The 26,778-nt window shown below is 41.4% G+C and overlaps 1 protein-coding gene and 1 pseudogene across 4 annotated transcripts; both read right to left on the bottom strand.

The window, feature by feature from the left end:
• Window positions 1-1,838: 1,838 nt before the first annotated feature.
• On the bottom strand, window positions 1,839-24,014 carry ZNF84 (zinc finger protein 84). 4 transcript variants are annotated; one of them, XM_021923204.2, is made up of 6 exons: window positions 23,781-24,001; window positions 19,829-20,033; window positions 12,138-12,206; window positions 11,892-12,018; window positions 11,121-11,216; window positions 1,839-4,496 (listed from the first exon to the last, which is right to left on the bottom strand). In XM_021923204.2, the coding sequence occupies exons 2-6, from the start codon at window positions 19,841-19,843 to the stop codon at window positions 2,518-2,520; spliced, it is 2,286 nt and encodes a 761-aa protein (XP_021778896.1). In that variant the 5' UTR covers window positions 19,844-20,033; window positions 23,781-24,001; the 3' UTR covers window positions 1,839-2,517. The 4 variants fall into 4 exon arrangements, with proteins under 4 accessions (XP_021778896.1, XP_021778897.1, XP_003907469.1 ...); XM_021923205.2 differs by lacking the exon at window positions 23,781-24,001 and adding an exon at window positions 23,685-23,746; XM_003907420.4 differs by lacking the exon at window positions 12,138-12,206 and having other exon boundaries at window positions 23,781-24,014.
• Window positions 24,015-24,846: 832 nt separating this feature from the next.
• On the bottom strand, window positions 24,847-26,240 carry LOC101020380 (annotated as a pseudogene).
• Between the last annotated feature and the right edge of the window lie 538 nt (window positions 26,241-26,778).

The raw sequence follows: 26,778 nt of genomic DNA, 5'->3' as shown, positions 1-26,778 counted from the left end.
ACAGCACAGAAAGACAGAATTATTTGGCTGTTGAACTGGGATGCTGGTTTAGAAAATTATTCTCATTTATTTAAAATTCCAACTTTCCCAAAATGTTGCAAAATCAATAATTAAAGAAGAAAATACTGTTCATGGTAAAGGTGCAAAATACCATACTGATACAACAATTTGAACATAAAAGGTGAAGCCTTGATTTTTTGTAAGTTTGCAATCAAGCTCAATATTGGACTTTTCTAAATTTCATCAGCATACAAAAAATATTAACTTTGTCAAGCAACATTGAGAGAACATTACAAAATCCTTACTTAGCTAAGGGATGGTTCATGCATTTTTATGGAAGTATACTTAAATAATGTAAGTTGTCAATGTGAAGTTTTCCATGGGGATAATGCAACTAGGGAAAGAGTCAAATACATTTCAAATGATAAAATGGAAATCTTGTTTCCTAATACAGATAGTTCCTGACTTAAGAGGATGTGACTTACAGTTTCTCAACATTACAATGGTATCCATACAACTACTATTTTTCACTTTTAGTATTCAATAATTACATCAGATATCCAACACCTTTTGATAAAATAGACGATGCATTAGAATGTGTTCTGAGAATGTTTAAGGTAGGCTAGGCTAAGCTATGATGTTTGGTAGGTTGGGTGTATTAAATGCATTTTCGACTTACAATGCTTTCAACTTACAATGGGTTTATTGGGATGTAACCCCATTGTAAGTTCAGGATTATATGTACTTTTCCAGTGACCACAGCAATTTGCTAGAAAATAGGCTTCCTTGAATGTCAAAAATGTTTTTCCAGCATAAAATTCCCTAATACTTTACATCTTCAGAAATGTGATTTTTTTTTTTTTTTTTTGAGACAGAGTCTCGTTTAGTCGCCCAGGCTGGAGTGCAGTGGCACAATCTCGGCTCACTGCAAGCTCCGCCTCCCGGGTTCACGCCATTCTCCTGCCTCAGCCTCCCGAGTAGCTGGGACTACAGGCGCCCGCCGCCTCGCCCGGCTAATTTTTTGCATTTTTAGTAGAGACGGGGTTTCACCGTGTCAGCCAGGATGGTCTCGATCTCCTGACCTCGTGATCCGCCCGCCTCAGCCTCCCAAAGTGCTGGGATTACAGGCGTGAGCCACCACGCCCGGCCAGAAATGTGATTTTTTAATAATTTATTCATTCATCTAATTTTTACAAGATATTTTATGCAACACAAAAAGCATAATAGCAGCACAAAATATCCATGATACTTTATCACGGTAAGTTAAAATAGTGGTATTTGGGTTACATATCACTTAAGATACATAGATATATATATATAAAAAATATATGGAGACATCTCACTAAATGAGAAAAAGATTTGATACAGCACTACTTTATTTCATTTAGTTTGGGTGTTGTAGTGTAGTTCAAATATCTTTATTTTGCTAATTCAGTTATATATTACTATGGTTATTCTGTGGTTCCTGCCTTTGCGTATTTATTTTATATAAACTATTACTCAGACTCTGAGGATGCAGAAGACTTACATAATGTTGGCTTCAGTTACTGAATAGAAAGGTCAGTAAAAACAAAAGACCCCTTATGTATGTCTATAATAAGGAAAAAGAAATGGGTTATCATTCAAGGTACTTATTAATGTAGCCATGTTACATGACTTTCCATTCTCTATATTATTGTTAAAAAATAAAAACCAGTGGTGTGTAGTGTGTCTTCACAGACATCAGAGGCACTATAAGGCATATGCATTTCATAATCCCAATTAAATTATATGTCAGTTCAAAACGCAAAACATATGTGACACTAGAAGATAAGCCACAAATACCACTAAGAAATTTCTTAGATGTTTCAATGGCCAATTTATTCACATAATTTTATTCACATATTTTTAAAACTTCACACTTCAAAGTGAACAACTGTCAACCACTTAGAATTGGGTATTTTTGGTACCCACGTCTACAAAAAGTGTATGGCTTCCCTTGACAGTACTATACTGAGGGGCAAGTGTTCCCAGTGTCTTTAAATTGTTAGATTCTCCATAATATGAATTCTCCAAAATACAAAATAGTTTGGTTACTTGTTGCACTATCCCATATTTAGTACTTTCATAGAACCTCATTCCTAAGGGCATTTCCTTATGTACAATGAACTGTCATTTCTTAAAAATATAGCCTCATTTCCTGCATTCATGGGGTTTTCCCTCATCTCCAGTGGGAATATGTCTAATAGCTTAGGAGACTTGACTTCTGGAAGGCTTTTTGATATTCACACGATTCTTCTTTGTTGTGAATGTTCTACTCTGTAAGGCTTCACTATGGTTTGAAAAGTTGTTGAGATGCACTGCATTCATAGGTTCACTCTATGAATTAAGATCAGCTTTCCATACACCATCTCATTTAGAGTTCTCACCCTCAAGGAGTGCAGACACATAACACAATGTGACTGTCTAAAAATGTTATCATAATTGCATTTTCTGAAGTCCAAGATGATCTGTCAAAGACTACTATTAACTGTATTTCTAGGATTTTTTTACTGTATGAGTTCTCTGATGATTGATGAGCTGTGACTTCTGTGAGAAAGCTTTCCCACATTCAATGCATTGATAAGGCTTCTCTCCTGTATGAATTCTCTGATGATTAACCAGCTGTGATTTCTGAGAGAAGGCCTTCCTACATTCACTGCATCCGTAGGGTTTCTCACCTGTATGTGTCCTTTGATGTGGTATAAGGTGGGACTTCCGAGAGAAAGCTTTCCCACACTCACTGCATTCAAAAGGCTTCTCTCCTGTATGTATTCTCTGATGATTGATGAGACTTGACTTCTCCCTGAAGGCTTTTCTACATTCATTGCATTCGTAAGGTTTTTCTCCTGTATGAGTTCTCAGATGTCTAATTAGCTCTGACTTCTCAAAAAAAGCTTTCCTACAAAGACTGCATTCATAGGGTTTCTCTCCAGTGTGAATTCTCTGATGGGTATTTAGCTGTGATTTCTGGGAGAAAGCTTTTTCACAGTCCCTGCATTCATACGGTTTTTCTCCAGTATGAGTTCTCTGATGAGTTGCAAGACTTGACTTCTCACCAAAGGCCTTCCCACATTCAGTGCATTCATAGGGTTTCTCCCCTGTATGTGTCCTCTGATGTGATATGAGATGTGACTTCTGACAAAAGGCTTTCCCGCATTCACTGCATACATATGGTTTCTCTCCTGTATGAATTCTCTGATGATTAGTGAGACTTAATTTTTCACTGAAAGCTTTCCCACACTCACTGCATTCATACGGTTTTTCTCCCGTATGAGTTCTCTGATGTCTAACGAGCTGTGATTTCCTGCTGAAGGCTTTCCCACATTTACTGCATATAAAGGGTTTTTCTCCTGTGTGTGTCATCTGATGCGATATGAGATGTGACTTCTGGGAGAAGGCCTTCCCACACTGAATGCATCCATGAGGTTTCTCTCCTGTGTGGGTTCTCTGATGATTAATGAGACTGGACCTCTCTCTAAATGCTTTCCTACACTCGCTGCATTCATAGGGTTTCTCTCCAGTATGAATTGTCTGATGTCTAATAAGCTCTGACTTCTCAAAGAAAGCTTTTCTACAGTCACTACATCCAAAGGGTTTTGTTCCTGTGTGAGTTCTGTGATGTGTAACGAGTTGTGACTTCCTGCTGAAGGCTTTCCCACACTCCCTGCATTCAAAAGGTTTCTCACCGGTATGAATTCTCTGATGGTTAATGAGATTGGACTTTTCACTAAAGGCCCTCCCACATTCACTGCATCCATAGGGTTTCTCTCCTGTGTGTGTTCTCCAATGCGATATGAGATGTGACTTCCGGGAGAAGGCTTTCCCACATTCGCCACACTCATACGGTTTCTCTCCTGTATGTGTCCGCTGATGGGATGTGAGCTGTGACTTTTGGGAGAAGGCTTTCCCACACTGGCTACAATTATAAGGTTTTTCTCCTGTATGAGTTCTGTGATGTGTAATAAACTGAGACTTCTGGGGAAAGGTTTTGCCACAATTACCACAGCCAAAGGCTATGTCTCTTATATGTCTGCTTTGATGTTTAATGAGACTTGGTTTCTTACTGAAGCGCTTCCTACATTCACTGCATTCATAGAGTTTCTCCCCTAAACGATTTCTATGATATATGATAATCTGTGACTTTTTATAGCTCTCTTTATATTTATCACAGTCATAGTACTTTAACCAGGTATCAGTATCCTCAGGCTTGGAATGGAGAAAAAAATTATCAAACACATTAAAGTCATCTGATTCTGCTTTTCCATAATCTCCTTTTGGAATAAGCAAATCTAAATGATGTTTTAAAATCAATCCATCTAAGTCACCTTCGTTGTTTGATTTCCTTAAAGGAACAAAGTTCATGTTCAGATTGAAATTTTTTCCAAATGCATCACATTCATGACCTCTTTTTATAATTTTAAGCTTGTCTTGGTTATCCTGGTGCCACATCATGTTACCATTTACATTCCAGACTTCTATAAAGGAAAAAAAAAAAATGTTTGGTTGTGCTTTCTAAAAAAAAAAAAAAAAACTAGAAATGCTATGTTGAGGGGTTGGCTGCTTTTAAGGCTTAGTTTCCTAGTCTGAAGTAAGTCCCAAGTATAATAACAATCTTCTAGGTATTGCAAGGAACTACTCAAAACAGAAACAGGAAACTGCCTGGAGATTAAGTCACCTTTGGTTGTTGACAAATATGTTTATTAAATGAAGAATGTAAAAAACACATGAAAAGCAATGAAAAGCAAAGGAAAAAGATTGGAAGAAGCTTTGACCCAATGTTTTGAGTAATTAATTCACTCAATACTTTCTGAGTATATACTATGCCCAGGTAGTGTGTGAGGTACAGAGACACAAAAGAAAAAATAAGCTCCTGTTATTATAAAATTTACATTGTAATGGAAAAGATAAAGAAATAATATTTTTAAAACAACAAAACTATACACTGTAATAAATACTAAGAAGAAAATGAACATATTTGAAAGAAAAATTAGGTAGTCATTTCAAGCTTAAAGAATGAGAAATATTTTGCATATTGGTTCTCATTCTAAAGTTTTATTTAAGCTTGCCACATGCATCTTCACGTTGCTATTAAGAAAGCCACTTACGCAACACATTTTCCAAACCATATCATCTTTCATCTAAACTATTCAGGCACAGAACTTTAAAATCCATGTGTACTTTCACTAAAACTATCCCAAGACCCAAGTTCCCATTCTAAAAATAATCTGACAGTTTGACAGTCAGTTGTTATATAGCTCTATTTCCATTATCCTCATGATATAACCATTTATACTATTATAAGTGAACTTCAAAATATGTATTTTTTGAGACAGGGTCTTGCTCTGTTGACCAGATTGAAGTGTAGTGTTGTGATGCAGCCTCAACCTCGAGGCTCAAGAGATCCTCCTACATAAGCCTCCCAAGTAGCCAGAATACACAGGTGTGCAACCACCATGGCTGGCTAATTTTGTTGTTCTTGTAGAGATGGGGTCTCCCTATGTTGTTCAGGCTGCTCTTGAACTCCTGGGCTCGAGCAATTCTCCCACTTTAGCCTCCCAAACCAGTAAGAGACTTGGTCTCTCCCAGAGTGTTGGGGTTTCAGGCATGAGTCAACATGCTGGGCCCATTTTTCAACAAAAATCTATATTTCAAATTTTTTGTGAGGTTGTACCTAGAGGTAAGAAAGATAATCAGTAATGTGAAAACATTCTACAAATTTAAATGTCAACTGAAGGTAATATATTTGTAGAATTATATGGTGGAGGTAGAATCAATAAGATTTGCTGATGTATTTGGTATGGAGAAAATAAAGGAAAAAAGAGAATCTAGAATTACCCTTAGGTTTGGAGTTTGAACAATTTGGTAGATTATGGTGTTAATGCATTAAGGAAAACTGAGGGAGAAATACATGGGTTCAAATCAAGACTCCACTATAAATATATTAATTCTGTTTTTTGAGACAGGGTCTTGCCCTGTCACTCAGGCTGGAGTTTAGTGGTGCAATTATAGCTCACTGCAGCCTTGAACTCCTGGGCTCAACTGATCCTCCCAACTAAGCCTCCTGAGTAGCTGGGACTACAGGTGCATGCCACCATGCTCAAGATAATTTTTAGAATTTTTTGTAGGGATGGGATCTCACCATGTTGCTCAGGCTGGTTTCAAACTCCTAGGCTCAAGTAGTCCTTCCACTTCAGCTTCCCAAGTTGCTGGGATTACAGGTGCAGGCCCCCACAATTGACACTGTGTTAGGCCTAACATATTAATTTTGAGATGTATGTGAAGTTTCGATAAAATGGTATCAGAAAATATGGGTGCAGAAAATAAAACATTTATAAATTAAACTTACATTCATGTTATTTTAAATGTTATCAAATTATTGAACTATTAATACTTAAGTATGTGTTTTAAATTTACATCTGCCTTCCCCCATCTTTATTTTTTTTTTTTTTTGAGACTCGCTCTGTCGCCCAGGCTGGAGTGCAGTGGCCGGATCTCAGCTCACTGCAAGCCCCGCCTCCCGGGTTTACGCCATTCTCCTGCCTCAGCCTCCGGAGTAGCTGGGACTACAGGCGCCCGCCACCTCACCCGGCTAGTTTTTTGTATTTTTTAGTAGAGACGGGGTTTCACCGGATTAGCCAGGATGGTCTCAATCTCCTGACCTTGTGATCCACCCGTCTCGGCCTCCCAAAGTGCTGGGATTACAGGCTTGAGCCACCACGCCCGGCCTATTTTTTTTCCTATTAGAAAAATGTAATTGCCTTATATTTGGTCATTTGTGGTATATCCCAAATAGTCCCACTCTCTCCATCACTTTCTCTGCTGTATTCTAAACTATCACATTATCTCAATGAAATACCCTGCTAATTGGTTTCCCTGCTTCCAATTACATTTTCTACTTGGCAGTGAGAATAAACTTTCACAATTCTAAATCAGATTTTACTTTTCAAAATTTCCTGACTCGCTTATAACTCCATTGTGTTGCCTACAAGTTGAGATATGATCTAGTTCCCATACTCTCTCCAACTTATCTGCATCTCTCGGGCATACTGACCTCAGCCACATGGGCTTCCATTATGTTTCTAAAAGTAACTAAACCATTTTCTGACTTAACATATTCTTATTTGTCATTCCTTTTGGAGACACTCTTCCCCATGCTCATTTCACATCTTTCATGTCTACAGTTAGTTTTCCCATGTCTTTCTCTGTTATGGACTAAATGTATCTCCTCAAAAAGTGTACACTGAAGAAGAACTTCCAGAACGGCTGTATTTGGAGATAGGACCTCTAAGGAAATAAGATTAAATGAGGTCATAAGGGGAGGACCCTGATCAAACAGGGTTATCATCTTTACAAAAATAGATATGAGGCCAGGCACAGTGGCCCACCTCTGTAATCTCAGCACTTTGGGAGGCTGAGGCAGACAGATTACTTGAGCCCCAGAGTTTGAGAGCAGCCTGGGCAACACAGTGAAACTGTGTCTGTACAAAAAAAAAAAACAAACCTGTTTTTAATTAGCTAGGTGTGGTGGTGCACACCTGTAGTCCCAGATGCTTGGGAGGATCACTTGAGCCCAGGAGGTCAAGGCTGCAGTGACCCATGATTGTGCCACTGCACTCCAGGCTGGGTGAGTGAGACCTTGTCTCGAAAAAGGAAAAAGAAAAAAGAAACCTCACAAGAGATCCATCTGTATCTATCTATCTCTTTCTCTCTCTCCATGTACACACTGGGGAAAGGCCATGTGAACACATAGTGAGAGGGTGGCTCTTCACAAGGCAGGAAGAGAGCCCTCCCCAGAAAACAACCATGCTGGTACCTTGACCTTGGACTTTCCATCTCCAAAACTGGAAAACCAATTTCTGTTGTTTAAGCTCCCCAGAATATGATATTTTGTTATGGCAGACTGAGCAGACTAACCCATTGTCTCATCTAATTTATTTCTGTAATAACACTTAGCAAGATCTGAATTTTTTCCTGCTTACTTACTACCCTGTTCTTTTTTTGTCCTCTAGCAAGTAAACACTATGTCAGCAGGAAATATGTATCTCTAATGCTCTATTATACCCACAGTACCTAGCACAATAACTTAAAAATAAAAGAAGTCAATAAATATTCTATTTTCTCTGAAGTAGTCTGCGTAGAAAAGAGCTTCAGGCCCGAAACTACCATCCATAGAAAGTCCTGTTTGCAAGATTGGCCCTCGGCTGGCATCTGAGAACATGGGTTTCAGGAATGTCCCTACTATTTCCTAACTGATAATTACTATGCTGAGACTGTATACAAACAGTATGATCAGCACATGTTAGGCAGAGAATACCTATAGGACCAGCTCCCAGTAAAGACCTTGGGCACTTATCTCTAATGGTCTTTCCTGGGCAGAAACATCAAACACACGTGTTACTATATTTTTGCTGCAGGGGGATAGTAAACTTTGACCCTTATGGGAAGGAGGGAGCTTAGGACGCCTGCAAATGGGTTCTTTCAGACTCTGCCTGTGCCTTTTTCACTTGTGATCCAGCTGTGTCCTTATAGTGTCACTGTAATAAATCTTAGTCATAAGTACAAATATGCTGAGTACAGTGAGTCCTTCTAGTGACTCTGAACATGGGGGGACCTTGGAGACCCTGACACGCAGTCCCCATTTGTGTAATCTTGATAATTAGCTCTCCACTGCCTTGCAATAAAACAAATGTTCAGTGTTTACGTGCTGAATTTTTTTTTAAAAAGAACACAAATGTCTCATCTTCTTAACTCCTATGTTTCTGGAACTTATTTTCTGGTCTGTCTTTGTAATCCTTTTCAGTAAAGGATTAACCCCACTGGGTGAGTGGATCTCAACTAAAAAGGGCACATAAAAACGACAAGAAGTTTCTCAAATTACAAATCCCAGTCTTACCACATAAAACAAAACAAAAAAACAAAAAACAAAACAAAACAAAACAAAAAACCAGGCATGGTGGCACACACCTGTAGCCCCATCTACTTAGGAGGCTGAAGCAAGAGGATCACTTTAGCCCAGGAATTTGAGGCTGCAGTGACCTATGATCATGCCACCACACTGCAACCTGGGCAACAGACCAAGACCCTGTCTATAAAAACAAACACAAGGCTTTTGGAAAGAAATTTATCAAATATTACATGTTCTATAACTAAAGTGAAGACATCTAATTATAAGCCCCTGCATCCATGTGTGCAAACAAAGCTCAGGGACCAACGTTCTAAAAAATATTATACATACTATGATCAGGTGACAGATGGGACTTCAGCAAAAGCTGAGAAAAATTTAGGCTGGGGTAGTCAAGGAACATTTCATAAATATGAATGCAGTGAAAACCAGGTTCCTATGGAAAGGATTAAGAATTTCTAGGTCACTAGTATAATACCCTCAAAAGTTCAAGACATTACATATCTGAAAACACTTGAGAAATGTTTAAATGGAACTGACCATGAATGGGGGGAAGGAAGAAATAACTGAACAGGCAGCAATAGTGTCATACTATGGAGGTCCTTGAAAGCAAAGGTTACAAGTCTGTAGCAGATGCTGCCACCGCCTCACCCATACGTTGACCAGATTCCTACCGGAGGCACTCACGACTCTCTACCCAAGAACCTTCTCGAGCTGAAAGCACAAGACTAGTCTGTATGCAGGGACCCTGGACATTCTGGATACTTACTGTGGCAGAGGAAACCTCAAGATGAGAGATGGGAGTTAGTACATAAATACCTGGGTTTCCTGGTACCTCAGAGTGTCAAGACTGAGGAATATTCTCACAGTGCCTCAGAGGCACTCAGCAGAACTGAGCATCCACCACCCACAGCAGTAGTCAGAGCGTCAGCCCACCCTTCACTGGCATTAATGCCCCCAGCACTTCCATGGTCTGACTTGTCCATTCTCTCACTACATTTGTGGGGACCACGTCCCCAATAAGTTCTTACACTCACATAAGTATCTGAGGGTCTGCTTTGGAGGGAACCTGAAGTAAGTCAATGTCACAAAGCAGATAATGAGTAAAGAGGTTCAACTGATTAGAGTAGTGTGGGAAGCTTTAGGAAATAAAATATGGTGGCATCATTAAGGTAGCTTGTAAAATATTAAAATCTGGATCTATCTAGCAATTTGACAACTTCAAAAATGAGACATCACGGACCTAGTTTTAAGTGGAAGTTGAGGAAGGAAGGCTTTAAAAAGATACTTTCCCAACAGAAAAAAAATTTAAAACAACATGAAAGGATGGTTGGAAGGCGTTATTCGGCCATGTGCAGTGGTTTACACCTGTAATCCCAGCACTTTGGAGGCTGAAGCAGGCGAATCATGAGGTCAGGAGTTTGAGACCAGCCTGACCAACATGGTGAAACCCCGTCTCCACTAAAAATAAAAAAAAATTGGCCAGGCATGGTGGCATGTGCCTGTAGTCCCAGCTGCTGGGAAGGCTGAGGCAGGAGAATCGCTTGAACCCAGGAGGTGGAGTAGTGAGCTGAGATCGCACCATTGCACTCCAGTCTGGGTGACATTAACGAGACTCCGTCTCAAAAAAAAAAAAAAAGAAAAAAAAGGAAAGGGATTATTCATATACTTCATGGTGTCTAATCTGTAGGAAAAAAAACACAAAGGAACCTAATTTAAAAGGGAGGATAAGGATAAATTGGGAGAAATAATGGCTCCATTTTCTAATATAATGAGACTGAACAGACTGGGGCTTTGGAGGGTGGTCTTTTGGGCATCAGAGATACCCAAATTGAAGACAAAATCGAGATGCTTCAATGGACAAACGGAGGTGTCTTTGACCACAGGGGAAGGAGGGACTGAAAGGGATTAAACATGTGAGGACAGAATACCAAACAAGAAGTCAAGGTCCTAGATGTCACAGAGAATAACATCATGGCCAAGATAAGCAGGACACATTTCATTTTAAGCTATAAAGAAGCTACGTCTAAATGTGACTTACTTGAGTAGCTAATGTCAGTTGTTCTGAGGTACCACCGAAGGTTTAGAGATTTTGGAAAGAGATCCCTGAAGCACATTTCAGAGAGGCCAACCCATCAGTGAGCAGATGACACGGGACTTCCGCTTTCTCCCATCTGCCTGGTTCTCACGCACTCACCTGGAGAATCTGAACTTGGAATTTCTCCATCTCCTACCCATGGCTCTTCTCCTTGCTCCAATTTGAAGATGACATCTGGTTTCATAACTTCATACCCTGTTAAGGGAAAAATTACAAAGGCCTTGGGCCCAAATGCTTGGGGTTTAGGGCCTCTGAAGATGAGCAAGGTTTCACATCACAGTTGGCCTGATAAAGCTGTACTTCAACAGAGTAAGTAATTCTCAAAGTTACAGTAACAGTCTCCCTGGTGGCTAATAGGGTCTAGTACAAAGCCACTGAACACTTCAGAGGCTCTGGAGCCAGCAAGCCTGGGTTTACATCCAGGCTCTTTAATTTAATAGTTGTTAGTTCTTGGGAAAGTTACTTAACCTCTCTTGGCCTTGATTTTCTCATCAGGAAAAATGGATAACGGTACTAGCCACATAATCTCTGATGATTAAATGAGTTGATATATGTAAAGCATGTGGTATAAGATGTGGTATACAGTAAGTTACATGCATTAGGTGCTACCACTACTGCTCAAACTATTACTCAAACTATTACTACTTAAGTTTCAGAGGCTGCATAACAAACTTACGACTTCATTATTGAAAGGTGAAACCCAAATACTTTCTTGGTGTCATAGTCCAAGCAACTGTGATCTAAATTTCAGGTCTAAAATCATTAAAAATTTCAGAAGCCTAACTACAGGCTTCTGAAACTTCCTAGCAACTAAAAATAAAAGGCAATGCATTGGGCATGGTCCGAGATACTCAAGAAAGCTTTTATTACCCAGTGACACTAGGCTGCTATAGTTCTCCAACATCACATCCTTGTATAAATTCTTCTGAGAGGGATCCAGGAGCTGCCACTCTTTTTGGGTGAAGTCCACAGATAAATCATCAAATGAGAATGACTCCTGTAAGAGCACAATGCTAGTAAACCTGAAGCAGTTAACACTGTATGATGTGAGAAAAAAATATTGGAGTTTGAGCACTTTATTCTCATAACAAGTTATACAAAATGCCATGTCCCTACCTTTGCATATTTTGTGTGATAAAATGTCATTGTGCATTCTTCCATCCTTCCATTTATACAACTGTTAACCTGAAGAACAGAGAGAGAGGCTCTCCAGAAGAAAATGATGTTTATTTGGGAACAGAGTACTGCCATGGGAAGACACGGGCCACAGTAAACTACATGTGTATTCAGGGAAGTAAAGAAAGACAAAGGTGTCTACAGTCATACCACCCTCAACGCGCCCGGTCTCGGAAGCTAAGCAGGGTCGGGCCTGGTTATTACTTGGATGGGAAGAAAGACGAAAGTTCCTAAACGAAAAAAATGAGGTGTGGCCGGGCGCGGTGGCTCAAGCCTGTAATCCCAGCACTTTGGGAGGCCGAGACGGGCGGATCACGAGGTCAGGAGATCGAGACCATCCTGGCTAACACGGTGAAACCCCGTCTCTACTAAAAAAAATACAAAAAAATAGCCGGGCGAGGTGGCAGCGCCTGTAGTCCCAGCTACTCGGGAGGCTGAGGCAGGAGAATGGCGTGAACCCGGGAGGCGGAGCTTGCAGTGAGCTGAGATCCAGCCATTGCGCTCCAGCCTGGGGGACAGAGCGAGACTCCGTCTCAAAAAAAAAAAAAAAAAAAAAGAGGTGCATCACGTAATTGTTCTGAAACAGTTCTCCCTGGCTACAAAGATCAATAATAAGGGTGACACCAGTCCAAAGCTGGACAGGCAGCTGCTGGGCAGATGTCCCAATAAAAGTATTTTTGTGTAAGGCTTCAATGGCCTTTGTACAAGGCTGTGGCTTTTGCAGTCTTTTGTGATAATTTTTATCAGGCATGAAGTGTGAGAACACTCTTTTCACAGGCTTCCCCAGCTCTACCTGTCAGGGTTAAAAAAAAAAAAATTCACACTAGTGACTCCATTTTGATTCTGACGACTTCACAGAAGACACGCAAACTGGAATAGGTGACTTTAAACCCCCGAACCACCAATAAAATATTTACTGAACCTCAAATGTGGCACTGGAAGAGGTAGTAGCAAAAGAAAGAAAATAGGACAGGCAAGGGGGCTCACAACTATAATCCCAGCACTTTGGGAGGCCAACACGGGAGGATCACTTGAGCCCAAAAGTTTGAGACCAAACTGAGTAATATAGTGAGATCTTGTATTCACAAAAAATATATATATAAATATTAGCTGGATATGGTGGTACATGCCAGTAGTCCCAGTTACTTGGGAGGCTGAGGTGGGAAGACTGCTTGACCTGGGAGGTCGGGGCTTCAGTGAGCTGTGACTGCACCACTGCACCGCAGCTTGGGTGACAGAGTGAGACCCCATCTCAAAAACAAACCAATACACAAAAATACCAAGAAGGAAGATAACAAAATAATACTTTCAAAAGTCACATTGTCTTACAGAGGGCTGCAAACATGCACTTACAAATAAAATAAATTTATAATAACTAAGAAATAAAGGAGAGTACAGTGCGGATAAAAAGCAGGGAGCGCTTCACTCTATTTGAGTGTAAAGTTAGGCTCTATGCAAAAGGTAAAATTGAAATGGGTTTTAGAAAATTAGTTGTTTTCCACAAAAAAAGAGGAGGCAAAGGCGTTCTGGGAGAAGCAGCTTTGATTTACAAAACAAAAACAAAAACAAAAAACTGTGAGGACTGAGGAGATACAAAAACATCAGTCTGACAGGATAATAGGGAATGGGATAGTGATGAGATTAAAGGCCACGGTGGGGGCTGGGGCAGAAAGTGGTTAGTTTAGCTAGGACACTTTCTTGTTGCCAAGTTAGCCATGAAACACCTTACAAGAAAGGGGATGATAGAACCAAACAGATTTTAGAAAGGTGACTAGATTTTGGATCAAGATGGATTTCTGTCTCAAAGTCTCCTGAGATAAAAAGAAAACACAAGCACGCATCTTTTAAAAATCTAGAATGCCACCGGAAAATCAAAAAATAAATTTGACCCTAATAGCACACGATACGCTTTAAAAGGAGTCAAAGAATTTGAAGACAGATCTACAGAAACTGTCAGTTTTGAACAGAGAGAAAATGACTTAAAAATGAACAGAGCTCAGGACACTATCAAATAATACCAAAGAATCTAACGTGAGTGTCATAGAGTCCCAGAAAGAGAAAAGAAAGAGCATGGTGAAAATAAAGTCTCAAGAAATGATAGCTGAATATTCTGTAAAACTGGCAAAAGATATAAACCAAAACATTCAAGAAGTTCAGTCAATGCCAGACAATAAACATGAGGAAATCCACTCCCAGACACATCATACATGGCTAGAAGGAAAAAAAAATCACATCACTTAAAGGGAACAGCAATTCAGATAACTGCAAATTTCTTTCTTTCTTTTTTGAGACAGAGTTTTGCTCTGTCACCCAGGCTGGAGTGCAGTGGCACAATTATAGCTCGCTGTAACCTCTGCCTCCTAGGCTCAGGTGATTCTCCCACCTCAGCTTTCTGAGAAACTGGGACTACAGGTGCATGCCACCACACCCAGTTAATTTCTGTTTGTTTGTTTTTCAGACACAGTCTTATTCTGTCACCCAGGCTGGAGTGCAGTGGCCTGATCTTGGCTCACTACAACCTCCACCTCTCAGGTTCAAGCAATTCTCCTGCCTCAGCCTCCTGAGTAGCTGGGATTACAGGCACCTGCCACCACGCCTGACTAATTTTTGTATTTTTAGTAGAGACGAGGTTTCACGATGTTGGCCAGGCTGGTCTCGAACTCCTGACATCAGGTGATCCACCCACCTCGGCTTCCCAAAGTGCTGGGATTACAGGTGTGAGCCACTGCACCTGGCTGAGAGTAAGCAAAGTAATTATTGTCTTAGGCTCGCGTGGGAAAAGGAATTGACCAAAAATGTCACAAAGATTGTTTTGGGGTGAGGAAAATCTTCTAAAACTAGACTGTGATGATGGTTATACGGTATAAGTTTACTTAAAAATCACTGAATTATACATTAAAATGGAGGATCTTATTGAGGTCATACTTTAATAAGGCTGTTAAAAGATATTATAGGCTGGGCACAGTGGCTCAAGCCTGTAATCCCAGCACTTTGGGAGGCCGAGACGGGCAGATCACGAGGTCAGGAGATCGAGACTATCCTGGCTAACACGGTGAAACCCCGTCTCTACTAAAAAATACAAAAAACTAGCCGGGCGAGGTGGTGGGCTCCTGTAGTCCCAGCTACTTGGGAGGCTGGGGCAGCAGAATGGCGTAAACCCAGGAGGCGGAGCTTGCAGTGAGCTGAGATCCGGCCACTGCACCCCAGCCTGGGCGACAGAGCGAGACTCCGTCTCCACACACACAAAAAAAGATATTATAAACTTGTGCCAACATACTTGACAACTTAGATGAAATAGCTATATTCCTTTTTTTTTTTTTTTTTTTTTTGAGACGGAGTCTCGCTATGTTGCCCAGGCTGGAGTGCAGTGTGGCACAATCTCGGCTCATTGCAAGCTCTGTCTCCCGGGTTCATTCTCCTGCCTCAGCCTCCCGAGTAGCTGGGATTACAGGCGCCCGCCACCATGCCCAGCTAACTTTTTGTATTATTAGTAGACATGGTCTTTCACCATGTTGGCCAGGATGGTCTCAATCTCTTGACCTCATGATCCACTCTACTCAGCCTCCCAAAGTGCTGGGATTACAGGTGTGAGCCACCGCACCCGGCCAATAGCTATATTCTTTGAAAAACAATGAACCCAAAGTGACAAGAAGAAACAAAATCTGAATTAATCCTGTAACAGTTAAAGAAACTGACCCCACAATTTAAAACTTTCCCTCAAAGAACATGCAAGATCTATGTAGTTTTAGTGCTGATTCTTCCAAACATTTAAATAAAATGATCTGGCCAGGTGTGCTGGCTCATGCCTATAATTTCAACTATTTGATAGGGTGAGGCAGGAGAACTGTTTGAGGCCAAGAGTTCCAGACCAGCCTAGGCAATATAGTGAGAACCTGTCACTACCAAAAAAAAAAAAAATTTAAACTCGCTGGACTTAGTAGTATGTGCCTGCAGTCCCATCTCCTTTGGAGGCTGAGGTGGGAGGCATGTTCGAGTCCAGGAGTTCAAGGCTGCAGTGAACTACGACTGTGCCACTGCACTCTATCCTGGGTGACAGAGTGAGACCATACCTCTTAAAATAAAAAGAAAAAAAAGTTATTGCTGATGTTTTTGTTAATATGAAAAATCTAATCAAATCTAAAGAAAAATCATTAGAACTAATAAGTGAGCTTAAGAAGTTCCTGGACAGGTGTGGTGGCACACGCCTTTAATCCCAGCATTTTGGGAGCCCGAGGTGGGTGGATCACAAGGTCAGGAGTTTGAGACCAGCCTGCCAATATGGTGAAACCCCCATCTCTACTTAAAAAAAAAAAAAAAAAAATTAGCTGGGTGCGGTGGCACACCTGTAGTCCCAGCTACTTAGGAGGCTGAGGTAGGAGAATCGCTTGAACCCGGGAGGCAGAGGTTGCAGTGAGCCGAGATTGTGCCACTGCACTCCAGCCTGGGCGACAGAGTGAGACTCTGCCTAAAAAAAAAATAAAAGATAAAAATAAAAAAGAAGTTCCTGTATACAAAGTCAATATGCCAAAATATAGCGTACTTCCATGTTTTGGCAAGAAAAGTCTTTCAAATAACAAAATTTCAGATACCATTTACTGTAGAAATGACTAATGGCAGGTTTGGGACAAAAAGATGAAACCTGTGCCTTGACAGATTGATCAAGAAGAAATGATCAAAGTAACGCCACCATTTTGCAACTCCCAATGAAATAATCCATCTATGCCATGATCATTTAAAAAATGCTGGCCGGGTGCAGTGGCTCACACCTGTAATCCCAGTACTTTGGGAGCCCAAGGCAGGAGGATTGTCTGAGCTCAGGAGTTCGCAACCAGCCTGGGCAACACAGTGAAACCCCGTCTCCGCTAAAATACAAAAAATTAGCTGGGCATGGGAGCGTGCATCTGTAGTCCCAACTATTCGGGAAGATGAGGCAGGAGAATCACTTGAACCCAGGAGGCAGAGGTTGCAGTGAGCCAAAATTGTGCCACTGCACTCGGCCTGGTGACAGAGTGAGACTCCGTTTCAAAAAAATAAATGTTACCACAAGCAAACTTCTTTCAGAAGACAAGCAAACATGTGTCTTCTGAAAGAAGTACATACCACAACCTCTGAAGCATTCTTGCCCAAAAAAGCTAAACTTGAATGTGACCAACCCTCTAGATCAGATCTGTCCAACATAACTTTCTGTGATGACGGAAATATTCTTTAACTACGCTATCCAATTCATGGATCTCTAACTTGTGGCTACTGAGCATTTTGAAATGTGGCGAGCGTGACTGTGGGATTTAATTTTAATTAATTTAAATTTAAATAGTCCTGTGTGGCCAGTGGCTTCTGTATTGGACAGCACAACTCTAAATTTACCTATTTATAGCAAATACAGATGACAAACATATTAACACCACCAAATACAGGTGACAAACATTAACAACACTGTTGCAAGTGGCAAAATCCACACAGTAGGAAACTATACAGAAAAATGACCCTGGCTTCTTTAACGAATAATTTGGCTAGAAAAAAGTAAGAACCAACGGATTAAAGGAGATTGAAGAGACAGATGAACCAACTGCATTGTATGAACCTTCCTGGGATTCTGATTCAAACAACCAACCACCAACCTCTGAATGTTACGAGAGAACTGGAAATGCGAACACTGACTAGACATCAAGAAGCCACCTCGCCGGGCGCGGTGGCTCACGCCTGTAATCCCAGCACTTTGGGAGGCCAAGGCGGGCAGATCACGAGGTCAGGAGATCGAGATCATCCTGGCAAACACAGTGAAACCCCGTCTCTGCTAAAAACAGAAAAAGTTACCAGGGTGTGGTGGCGGGTGCCTGTAGTCCCAGCTACTCGGGAGGCTGAGGCAGGAGAATCACTTGAACCCGGGAGGCAGAGGTTGCGGTGAGCCAAGACTGCACCACTGCACTCCAGCCTGGCGACAGAGTGAGACTCTGTCTCAAAAAAAATAAAAAATAAAGAAGCCACCTCAATTGGAGGAAGGACTGCAGTTGCAATTGTAGTGAATGTCACAAAATGTGAAGTGAAAGAAGACAGAAGTGAGCATATCCTACAGCAGACAAAATCAAATATAGTGTTTAAGAATGCACAGAGAGGAGCAGAACTATAAAGTCAGGAAATGGTTACCAAAAAGGATCCTGGTTACCTCTGTCAGGAGGAAGAGGCTGTGATAATTGGGAGAGGGCAATGAAGGGACTCATCTGGGCTAAGAATATTCTATTTCTTGACCTGAGTGGTGGTTTCATGCATATTCCACTGACAATAATTCATTAAACTGTATTTTTTAAAATGTACTTTTCTGCATGTAAATTAGGCCTTACAGTTTAAAAAGGTAAAAAATAAATAATTATGGTCACGAAGTCCTGCTCTGGCATTCTATCCTTGGGACATACTCTGAAGAATGCTATGAAAAATGCCATAAGGTTCATGCATTTATTAGCATTTCTCTTGAGAACATTTACCCACCACAGTAGCCCCCACCTATCCACAAAGGAGATGTTCCAAGATCCCGGTGGATGCCTGAAACCAGACAGTACCAAACCCTATAAAGACTATGCTATTTTCCTACACATACATACCTATGGTGAAGTTCAGTTTATGAATTAGGTACCGTAAAGAATAAATAACAACAATAATAAAATAGAACAATTATAACAACATAGTGTAATAAAAGTTACCACACACTGAAACTATAACTTCTGCAGTGTGAGGTGTGACAGCAGAATTAGCATGTATTTATTTTTCCTTCTTCATAATTTCATGAATAAATTTGTTCTTACCATAGACCTTAGCAACCTCAGCCTACCTTTTTCGTTATGTTTAGAACTTTCACCTTTTCACTTAGAGCTTCTCTTTGATATATCCGAATTACTAGCATCACTACTTTTATGTATGGAAGCCATTTTAAGTAAAATAAGGGCTACAAAAATACAAGCACCGTATTACCATGAGCTGATCTGACAGCTCAGATGGCTCCCAAGTGACTGACAGGTAAGCAACATATACAGCTTGCATCTGCTGGACCAAGGGATGAGGCAGGTCCTGGGTGGAACGGTGCAAGAGTTCATCATGCTTCTCAGAACAGGAAGCAATTCAAAACTTACAAATTGCTTATTTCTGAAATTTTCTATGTAATATTTTCAAACCATGGGAAATTAGGAAATTAAAACTGCAAAAATCAAAACTGCAGATAAGGAGGAACTACTGCATATCTCTCATTCATAAGACTTCATCAAGGAAAAATAAACGAACACCTGATAACCAAGAAATATTTACTTCCTATGGGCAATTACCTTTAAACCATGCAAAGCATATAAAAGCTCACATTTCTCTATTACGACTGCCAAAAATTTGAAAACAAAGTTTGCAGCTCAAATGCAGTAATTATGTAAGATGTTATGGCTTTAAATATGCTATAAATACTCAACCCTAAGAACCTGTCATGGTCCAATAGTTAATGTATCACTGTGCCAATTTTGTTCCAATCCTGATCATCTATTCTGAGGCTATTTTCCTCTGATTTCTTAACTATTTAAACTTTTCTTTTTCACTGGAAGGCTTACACATCTCTTTTAATTCCCTGGGAGAAAATAAGAACTAAACAATCAACTCACCTGTAACATGGTCATTCTCTGCTGCTGTACGAGATGATCAGCAAGGCTGAGACGGGTTCTACTGTGCGTCTCTCCTGCTTCTGCCCCAAAACTGTGGAGAGAGGGCTTGGCTAGGTCTTCTACACTGAGAACGAATTCCTGGTTCCAGCAACTCCTTTTTTATCTCACATGAGCACGCTTATTTGTAGGGACCAGGATCTGTGGACTTTGGGAGAAATGTACTTCAACTGGTATATTCACACTGCACATGAAATCTTTTTCTGTCTTGCTAGGAACTTGGAATTAATGATCATCTAAGGCCAGAGGTATGCTTGCTATATAACTGAAACAGGTTCTCAGGGAAACAGAATATAGTAAAATGGAACAGTGGAAGCCTAGGTCTCTGCAAACAGATAAGGAAATATCAGAAATAAAGTAACTGAGATTCACTCAATATTCACTGTGAACGCCGAAATGCAAGTCAGTCTAACAGGTGCTGTTAGGAAAATACAGTTTATACGATTTGTATGAAAACAGATTTGAGTTTCAATCAACTTTTTTCCTTTACCAGTTAGATGACGTTTGGCAAAAACAAATTTCACCATTCTGAGCCTAGTTTCCTATTAAAATCTTCTATTAATATATCCTTAACTTATGTCTGTCAATTCTATCCATTTCAGAAGGAAATGGGTTAAAATCTCACAATATGACTAGATTAGTCAGTTTTTCCTTATAATTCTGCTGATGTTTGGATTATATGCTTATGGCTATATTGTTTGATGCGTCATGGTTAAATAGAAGGTTTTAAAACATCATTGTGTAACAATGCTTCATACCCCAAATAATGCTTTTTGCCTTAAAATCTATTTTATCTTAGACGAAGTCTGCAACATCAGCATTCTTTCTTTTTTTTTCTTTGGTAGGGTCTTGCTCCCTCACCCAGGCTGGCATGCAGTGGCACAATCATAGCTCACTGCAACCTTGAACTCCGGGCTCAAGGGATCCTCCTGCCTCAGCCTCCCAAGTAGCTGGGACTACAGGTTTGTGTGCCTCCATGCCCAGTTAACTGTTTTCGTATTTTTTTTTTTTTTGGTAGAGACAGGATCTCACTATGCTGCCCAGGATAGTCTCGAATTCCTAGGCTCAAGTGACCCTCCCGCCTCAGCCCCGCAAAGTGCTGGGATTATAGGCATAAAACACCACAACTGGCTTCAGCATTCTTTTGGTATTTACCTGGTATGTTATCATCTGTTCAACTACACTTAAAATCTCAGCATCATTATCTTTGTCCCTTATAAGCAGCTCAGAGCTCAAATGTATTGGTGTTTAAAAAAAAAAAAAAAAAAAATCCAAATTGGCCAGGCATGGTGGCTCACACCTGTAATCCCAGCACTTTGGGAGGCCAAGGCGGATGGATCACCTGAGGTCAGGAGTTCGAAACCAGCCTGACCAACATGATGAAACCTCGTCTCTATTAAAAATACAAAAATAAACCGGGCGTGGTGGCACGCGTCTATCCGTAAGCTCAGCTACTTGGGAGGCTGAGGCAGGAGAGCTGCTTGAACCTGGGAGGTGGAGGTTGCAGCGAGTGGAGATTGTGCCACTGGACTCCAGCCTGGGACAACAAAAGTGAAACTTCATCTCAAAAAAAAAAAATCCAAACCAACAGTCTGTCTTTTAACTGACAAACTGAATACATTTAATGCTTATTGCGGTTATTGTTTTTTTCCCCCTCCTTTCTTGCCTTCAAAGCCTCAATTTCTGTATTTGCTACAATGGTGAGGATAAAGTGGGCCTCACAATGGGAGTCTAAGAAACAAAAGAGGTATTAAAAGGAAAGCGACTTGGGCCTTGTAATAACTGTTACAGCTAACGTTCCAGTGCTTTCTATATGTGAGACAATATACTAAGCATTTTAAATGTAACTCTTACGCACAACCCTATGCACAACCCTATGAGGTGTTTAACATAATCTCCGTTTTACAAAGAGAAAACTGGGACAATGAGTGATCGTAAAATGTGCCTGTGATTGTACATTTAGTAAGTAGCAAAATTCAAATGTTAATTATCTATCCTGCTACATTGAAAGCATGTACTACTAAAGTCATATCGTCATTTGTGCGTATCTACATGTACAAACACACAACATAAATCCTGGAGTCAGCTCCTATTCCCATGCACACATTCAGTCACTAATTCCCACAAAAACACAAATGAAGGACGGCCTGCCTCAACCCTGTACCACACTAACAAGCAGCACTTTAACTTGTTTTTTGTGGTTCAAACTTCAGTGCCAACTCAGAAACACACAGCAGTTTCTCCCAGTTATACAAGAAATGACTCCTTTATACCTTAAATTGTGATAATACATAAATCTTAGAGCGGAAGCTGGCACACAGGCACACTAAACATATATTAGCTATAATTATTATTATAAAAGTAAAATATGATGGCAAAACATAAAAAATGTACACAAGCTAAATAAGAACTATTATCTATGATCTCACCACAGGTAACCATTCTTGAGATGATGGAAACTATTGTGATATTTTTCATAAAATGGAAGCATAGGGTCATATTTAAAAACTGCTTTTGTTTTTTTCCCATTATGTGAAGAACATCTTTCCAGGTCAATAACCTTATTTCTGTAAGATATCAACAACTTATATAAAATAATGAAAAAATAAAATCCTACTCATAATTGAAAAAAAGTCATAAAATATGTAGGAATATTAAGACCCATAAGAAGCATACTAAAAACACCAATGAAAACTATAAAAATAGAATTAAAGAAATTTATAATTCGATTTTATTTTGGGATAGGAAGACTTCATATTGTGAAGATAATTTGACCTCAAATGATTTATATAACTCGTTCAACTCCACTCAGAATCTCAAAATTCTGAAGTTTACGTGTAAGGAAAAAGGTTCAAGAACAGTTTGAACACTTTTTTTTTTTTTTTTGAGACAGGGTCTTACTGTGTTGTCCAGGCTGAAGCGCAATGGCATAACCATAGCTCACTGCAGCCCTGAACTCCTGGGCTCAAGTGATCCTCCCACCTCAGCCTACAGAGTAGCTGGGGCTACAGGCATACCCTACCACACCTGGCCTGGACGCTTTTGGAAATACAAAATAATGAATGTGAACAGGCCTACTGTAATACATATAAATTACAATAATTATAACATCTGACAGTGGCTTCAGAGAGGTTATACAGATGAAAAAAGCAGAACTGTCTATGCAAGAGTCAGCATGTAATAGATGTCGCACTTCAAAGCCATGAGTAAAACTAAATTATTTAATGAATACGAGAATATTTGAAAGAAAATAAAGGTAACCATTTCATACAACTACTTCCAGATGGATTAAATTTTAAAATAATGGAAACCCTAAGAATGTCTTTAAAAAAAAAAAAAAAAAACCACAGGTGAATTATATGCATAATTTGAGGGGAGATGTCGCCACACGATACAAAAGACAAAAGTCATTTAAAAAACTGTGAAACAGTCAATAAACGTAACCATTAAAAAACACAGGGCCAGGCACGGTGGCTCACACCTGTGAGCCCAGCGCTTTAAGAGACTCTTTCGACACCGGCAGAGCCAGGCTGCGGGCGGATGCGGTCCAGCAGGGCAGCCGCGCCTCAGGGCCACGGCTCGGCAACGGGGCTGGCCCGCGGTCCAGGCCGAACGCACCCGAGGCCCACGCCGGCGCCTCCACGCCCGCCTGAAAGGACGCCCAGGAGCGGCGCCTCCGGAAAGGCCGTGCCCGCCCCACAGCCCAGAACCCGCGCGGCTCCGCGGCCCACGGCACCTTCACGAGCCGGCCCAGCCCCACCCCGCCCCAGCCCCGAGTCCGCGCGCGGACGTCCAGGACCTTGAAGCCGAAGCCCTCCGCGGCCACTCCCGCGCGCCTCCCCCGCCATCCCTGGAGCCCTCCGCGCCGGCCCCGCATTAAACGCACTGAACTCACAAAAGACGCCGCCGCCGAGTCGCGCTCGAGCACGCGCGCCCGCGGCCCCGCGATCACGTGACGCCGCCCGTTCCCGCGCCCCGCGCACGCGCCGGAGCCGCCGGCCTTTGTGCGCTCCCGCGCGGCTCCGAACGGGCCGGGACGAGTAGGGGACTGCACACGAGCACACTCCGCTCTCACGTGGCAGCGAAGGACAAAGAGGAAGAAAGGGCCGCCAGCAAGCTTTGCCACGAGTGCATATGCGCATGCGCGAAGGACGGAGCCACCGCGAACTCAACTTCCCAGGGTGCCCCGCATCCGGAAGTGCCTGTCGCCTGGAGACGCAGTGACGCCAAACTGGCTCACACGGTTTTCTGAGAAACATGAAGGGAAACCGAATCCACCAATACTCTTTTTTTTTTTTTTTTTTTTTTTTGAGACGGGGCCTGGGCTGGTCCCCAAGCTGGAGCATACTGGCCCAATCTCGGCTCACTGCAACCTCTACCTCCCAGGTTCAAGCAATTCTGCTGCCTCAGCCTCTCGAGTAGCTGGGACTACAGGCTCCCGCCGCCACGCCCGGCTAATTTTTTGTATTTTAGTAGAGACGGGGTTTCACCGTGTTGCCCAGGCTGGTCTCGAACTTCGGAGCTCAGGCAATCCGCCCGCCTCGGCCTCCCAAAGTGCTAAGATTACAGGCGTGAGCCACCGCGCCCGGCCCACCAATACTTTAAAAAGACAATTGGTTTGACTTCAGTTGAGGAAACCAGAAAAAACATAAATATATTTACGGAAAGAAGCTAAGAATTAACAGAAAAAAAGTAAAGCTGATCCATAACTCGAGTGGTAGGGAGAATTATAAGTAAGTCACGATGCTTATGAAAGAGAGATGGCGCCGGGGAGATGGAGGAGAGGAGAGAGATGAAAAAAGAGAAATAACCACAAACATAGGAAATTGAACGTGGAATCTTAAAAAGGCAAACTCATAGAAACAGTGGAAGTGTGGTCACCAGAGGTCAGGTGGCGAGAGTGGGAAATGAGATGTTGGTCAGATGTTTTAAAAAGAGAACAAACTTGCAGTTATAACATGAATAAGTTCTGGAGACCTAATGGACAGCATGGTGACTACAGTTTATAATGTATTGTATATTTGAAATTCACTTAGAGTAAGTGAAATACTCTCATCACACATACCCAAAGGGTAACTATGTGAGGTGATGGATACATTCATTAGCTGGATTGTGTCAGTCTCTTCACAATGATATATCAAAAGATCCTGTTGTCACCTTGAATAGATACAATTTTATTTAATTTTTTCTTAAACATTTTATTGATGTTATAGAGGGATTTCTTTTGTTTCCATTTTTCCAGCCACTGGGAGAGTGGCTGAGTACTGAGCCTATCACTACTTGGATCATACAGGTAAGACTCCAGATTCACGCTTCCAAGTACTAAGAGTTCCTCTAAAGTGCCACAATCAAGCCGGCCTTCATTTACATTTCTACTGAACATGGCAATGCCCACCGGTATCTCTGAAGTGTAATTGCATCTTAGGTTGGCATTTCTCCAAGTAAAGCAGCTGTTTGGAATTGAATGCTCCCCTTCTTTTTTGTCTTATAAACTAAACTGCATCTTCATGCTTAATTCCATATTCAGTCAAAGCAAGTGCCGCCAGCACAGGTGCCCTTCCCAATCCCACAACACAATGCACTGCCATGCAGCAATCTGGCTTTTCATGCCATTTGGTGTTTAACAGGTTTAGCCAATCATCTGCTATCTGATTAGGTGGTGGAGCTTCATCGTCAAATGACCAATCTAAAATGTGGATTCCTTGTTTTTCAACTGGAACTTTACCAAATGTAGCATCACAAACTCAAACCAAAAGTGTCACTCCACACTTCTCACATTCCTCTGTGAACCTGTTGCAGTGGCACTGGTAGACTTGTGGGTTATGAGAAAATGCATGTTCCTGTAGGTCTCCACAGGGGCTGGACAGTCAGTCCATTTTGGCAAAGAAAAAGTGTGAGCATGTGTGTGAGTAATGGGGAAAGTGAAAAGAAATTAATAAATCTTGAAATGTTTCACAGCAGAAAACTTTTTAATCTTTTATTTTTAGATCACTAGACTGCCTATTATTGATCAGTGTTTTTTTCGACTTAACTTGTCTATTCCTTATGAAGCTACTATCTTCAAGATAAGCAGAATTATTCAGAACCCACTGGAATCCAACCTCAATTTAGGCCTCAATTTCTGCAGATGGACACCTCCGGACTCCAAAAAATCCAACGACATACAAAGCTTAAGCAGCCTTTATTACCTTTAGTTCAAGTTAAAAGTGTAGGTCACTTTCCACTTGTGCTTACTTGATGCTTAATTTTACTGGAATCGCTAAAAGAAATATACTTGCGGCCGGGCCCGGTGGCTCAAGCCTGTAATCCCAGCACTTTGGGAGGCCGAGACGGGCGGATCACAAGATCAGGAGATTGAGACCATCCTGGCTAACATGGTGAAACCCCGTCTCTACTAAAAAATACAAAAAACTAGCCGGGCGAGGTGGCGGGCGCCTGTAGTCCCAGTTACTCGGGAGGCTGAGGCAGGAGAATGGCATGAACCCGGGAGGAGAAGCTTGCAGTGAGCTGAGATCGTGCCACTGCACTCCAGCCTGGGCGACAGAGCGAGACTCCATCTCAAAAAATATATATATATATACTTGCAATTTTTTAAAAAGGTATCTATTTCTGAGGCCAGTCTTGGTATCTCGAGTTTTCAAGGCAGTGTTGATGACAGCACGTAGAACCTCAAAGCTCATTTGTCGGTGAAAATGCTGTGCTCAGCCTGGCAGAAATCTGCTACCACACTCAGAGTCACCATAAATGTGCAACATCACAAAAAAGTGCTGGTGTGCTGGGGACTGGGCATTGGAGTTGGGGATGGCTGCCCCAGCCTCTGTACACAACACCTGGCCTGGTGGATCCAGAGTTAGTCTTGCTGCCCAGCTGCCACTCTAGCCACTCCCTAGACA

This window comes from Papio anubis, chromosome 9 (genome assembly GCF_008728515.1).
Source record: "Papio anubis isolate 15944 chromosome 9, Panubis1.0, whole genome shotgun sequence".
NCBI classification, from domain to species: Eukaryota; Metazoa; Chordata; class Mammalia; order Primates; family Cercopithecidae; genus Papio; species Papio anubis.
This window is presented reverse-complemented; position numbering and strand designations above follow the sequence as displayed.

Coding starts and splice junctions, on each gene's coding strand:
- ZNF84 (XM_021923204.2), bottom strand. Junction 12,019..12,137: donor ATCACACAAAATATGCAAAG/GTAGGGACATGG, acceptor GTGCTCTTACAG/GAGTCATTCTCATTTGATGA. Junction 11,217..11,891: donor TAGCAGCCTAGTGTCACTGG/GTAATAAAAGCT, acceptor TTCCCTTAACAG/GGTATGAAGTTATGAAACCA.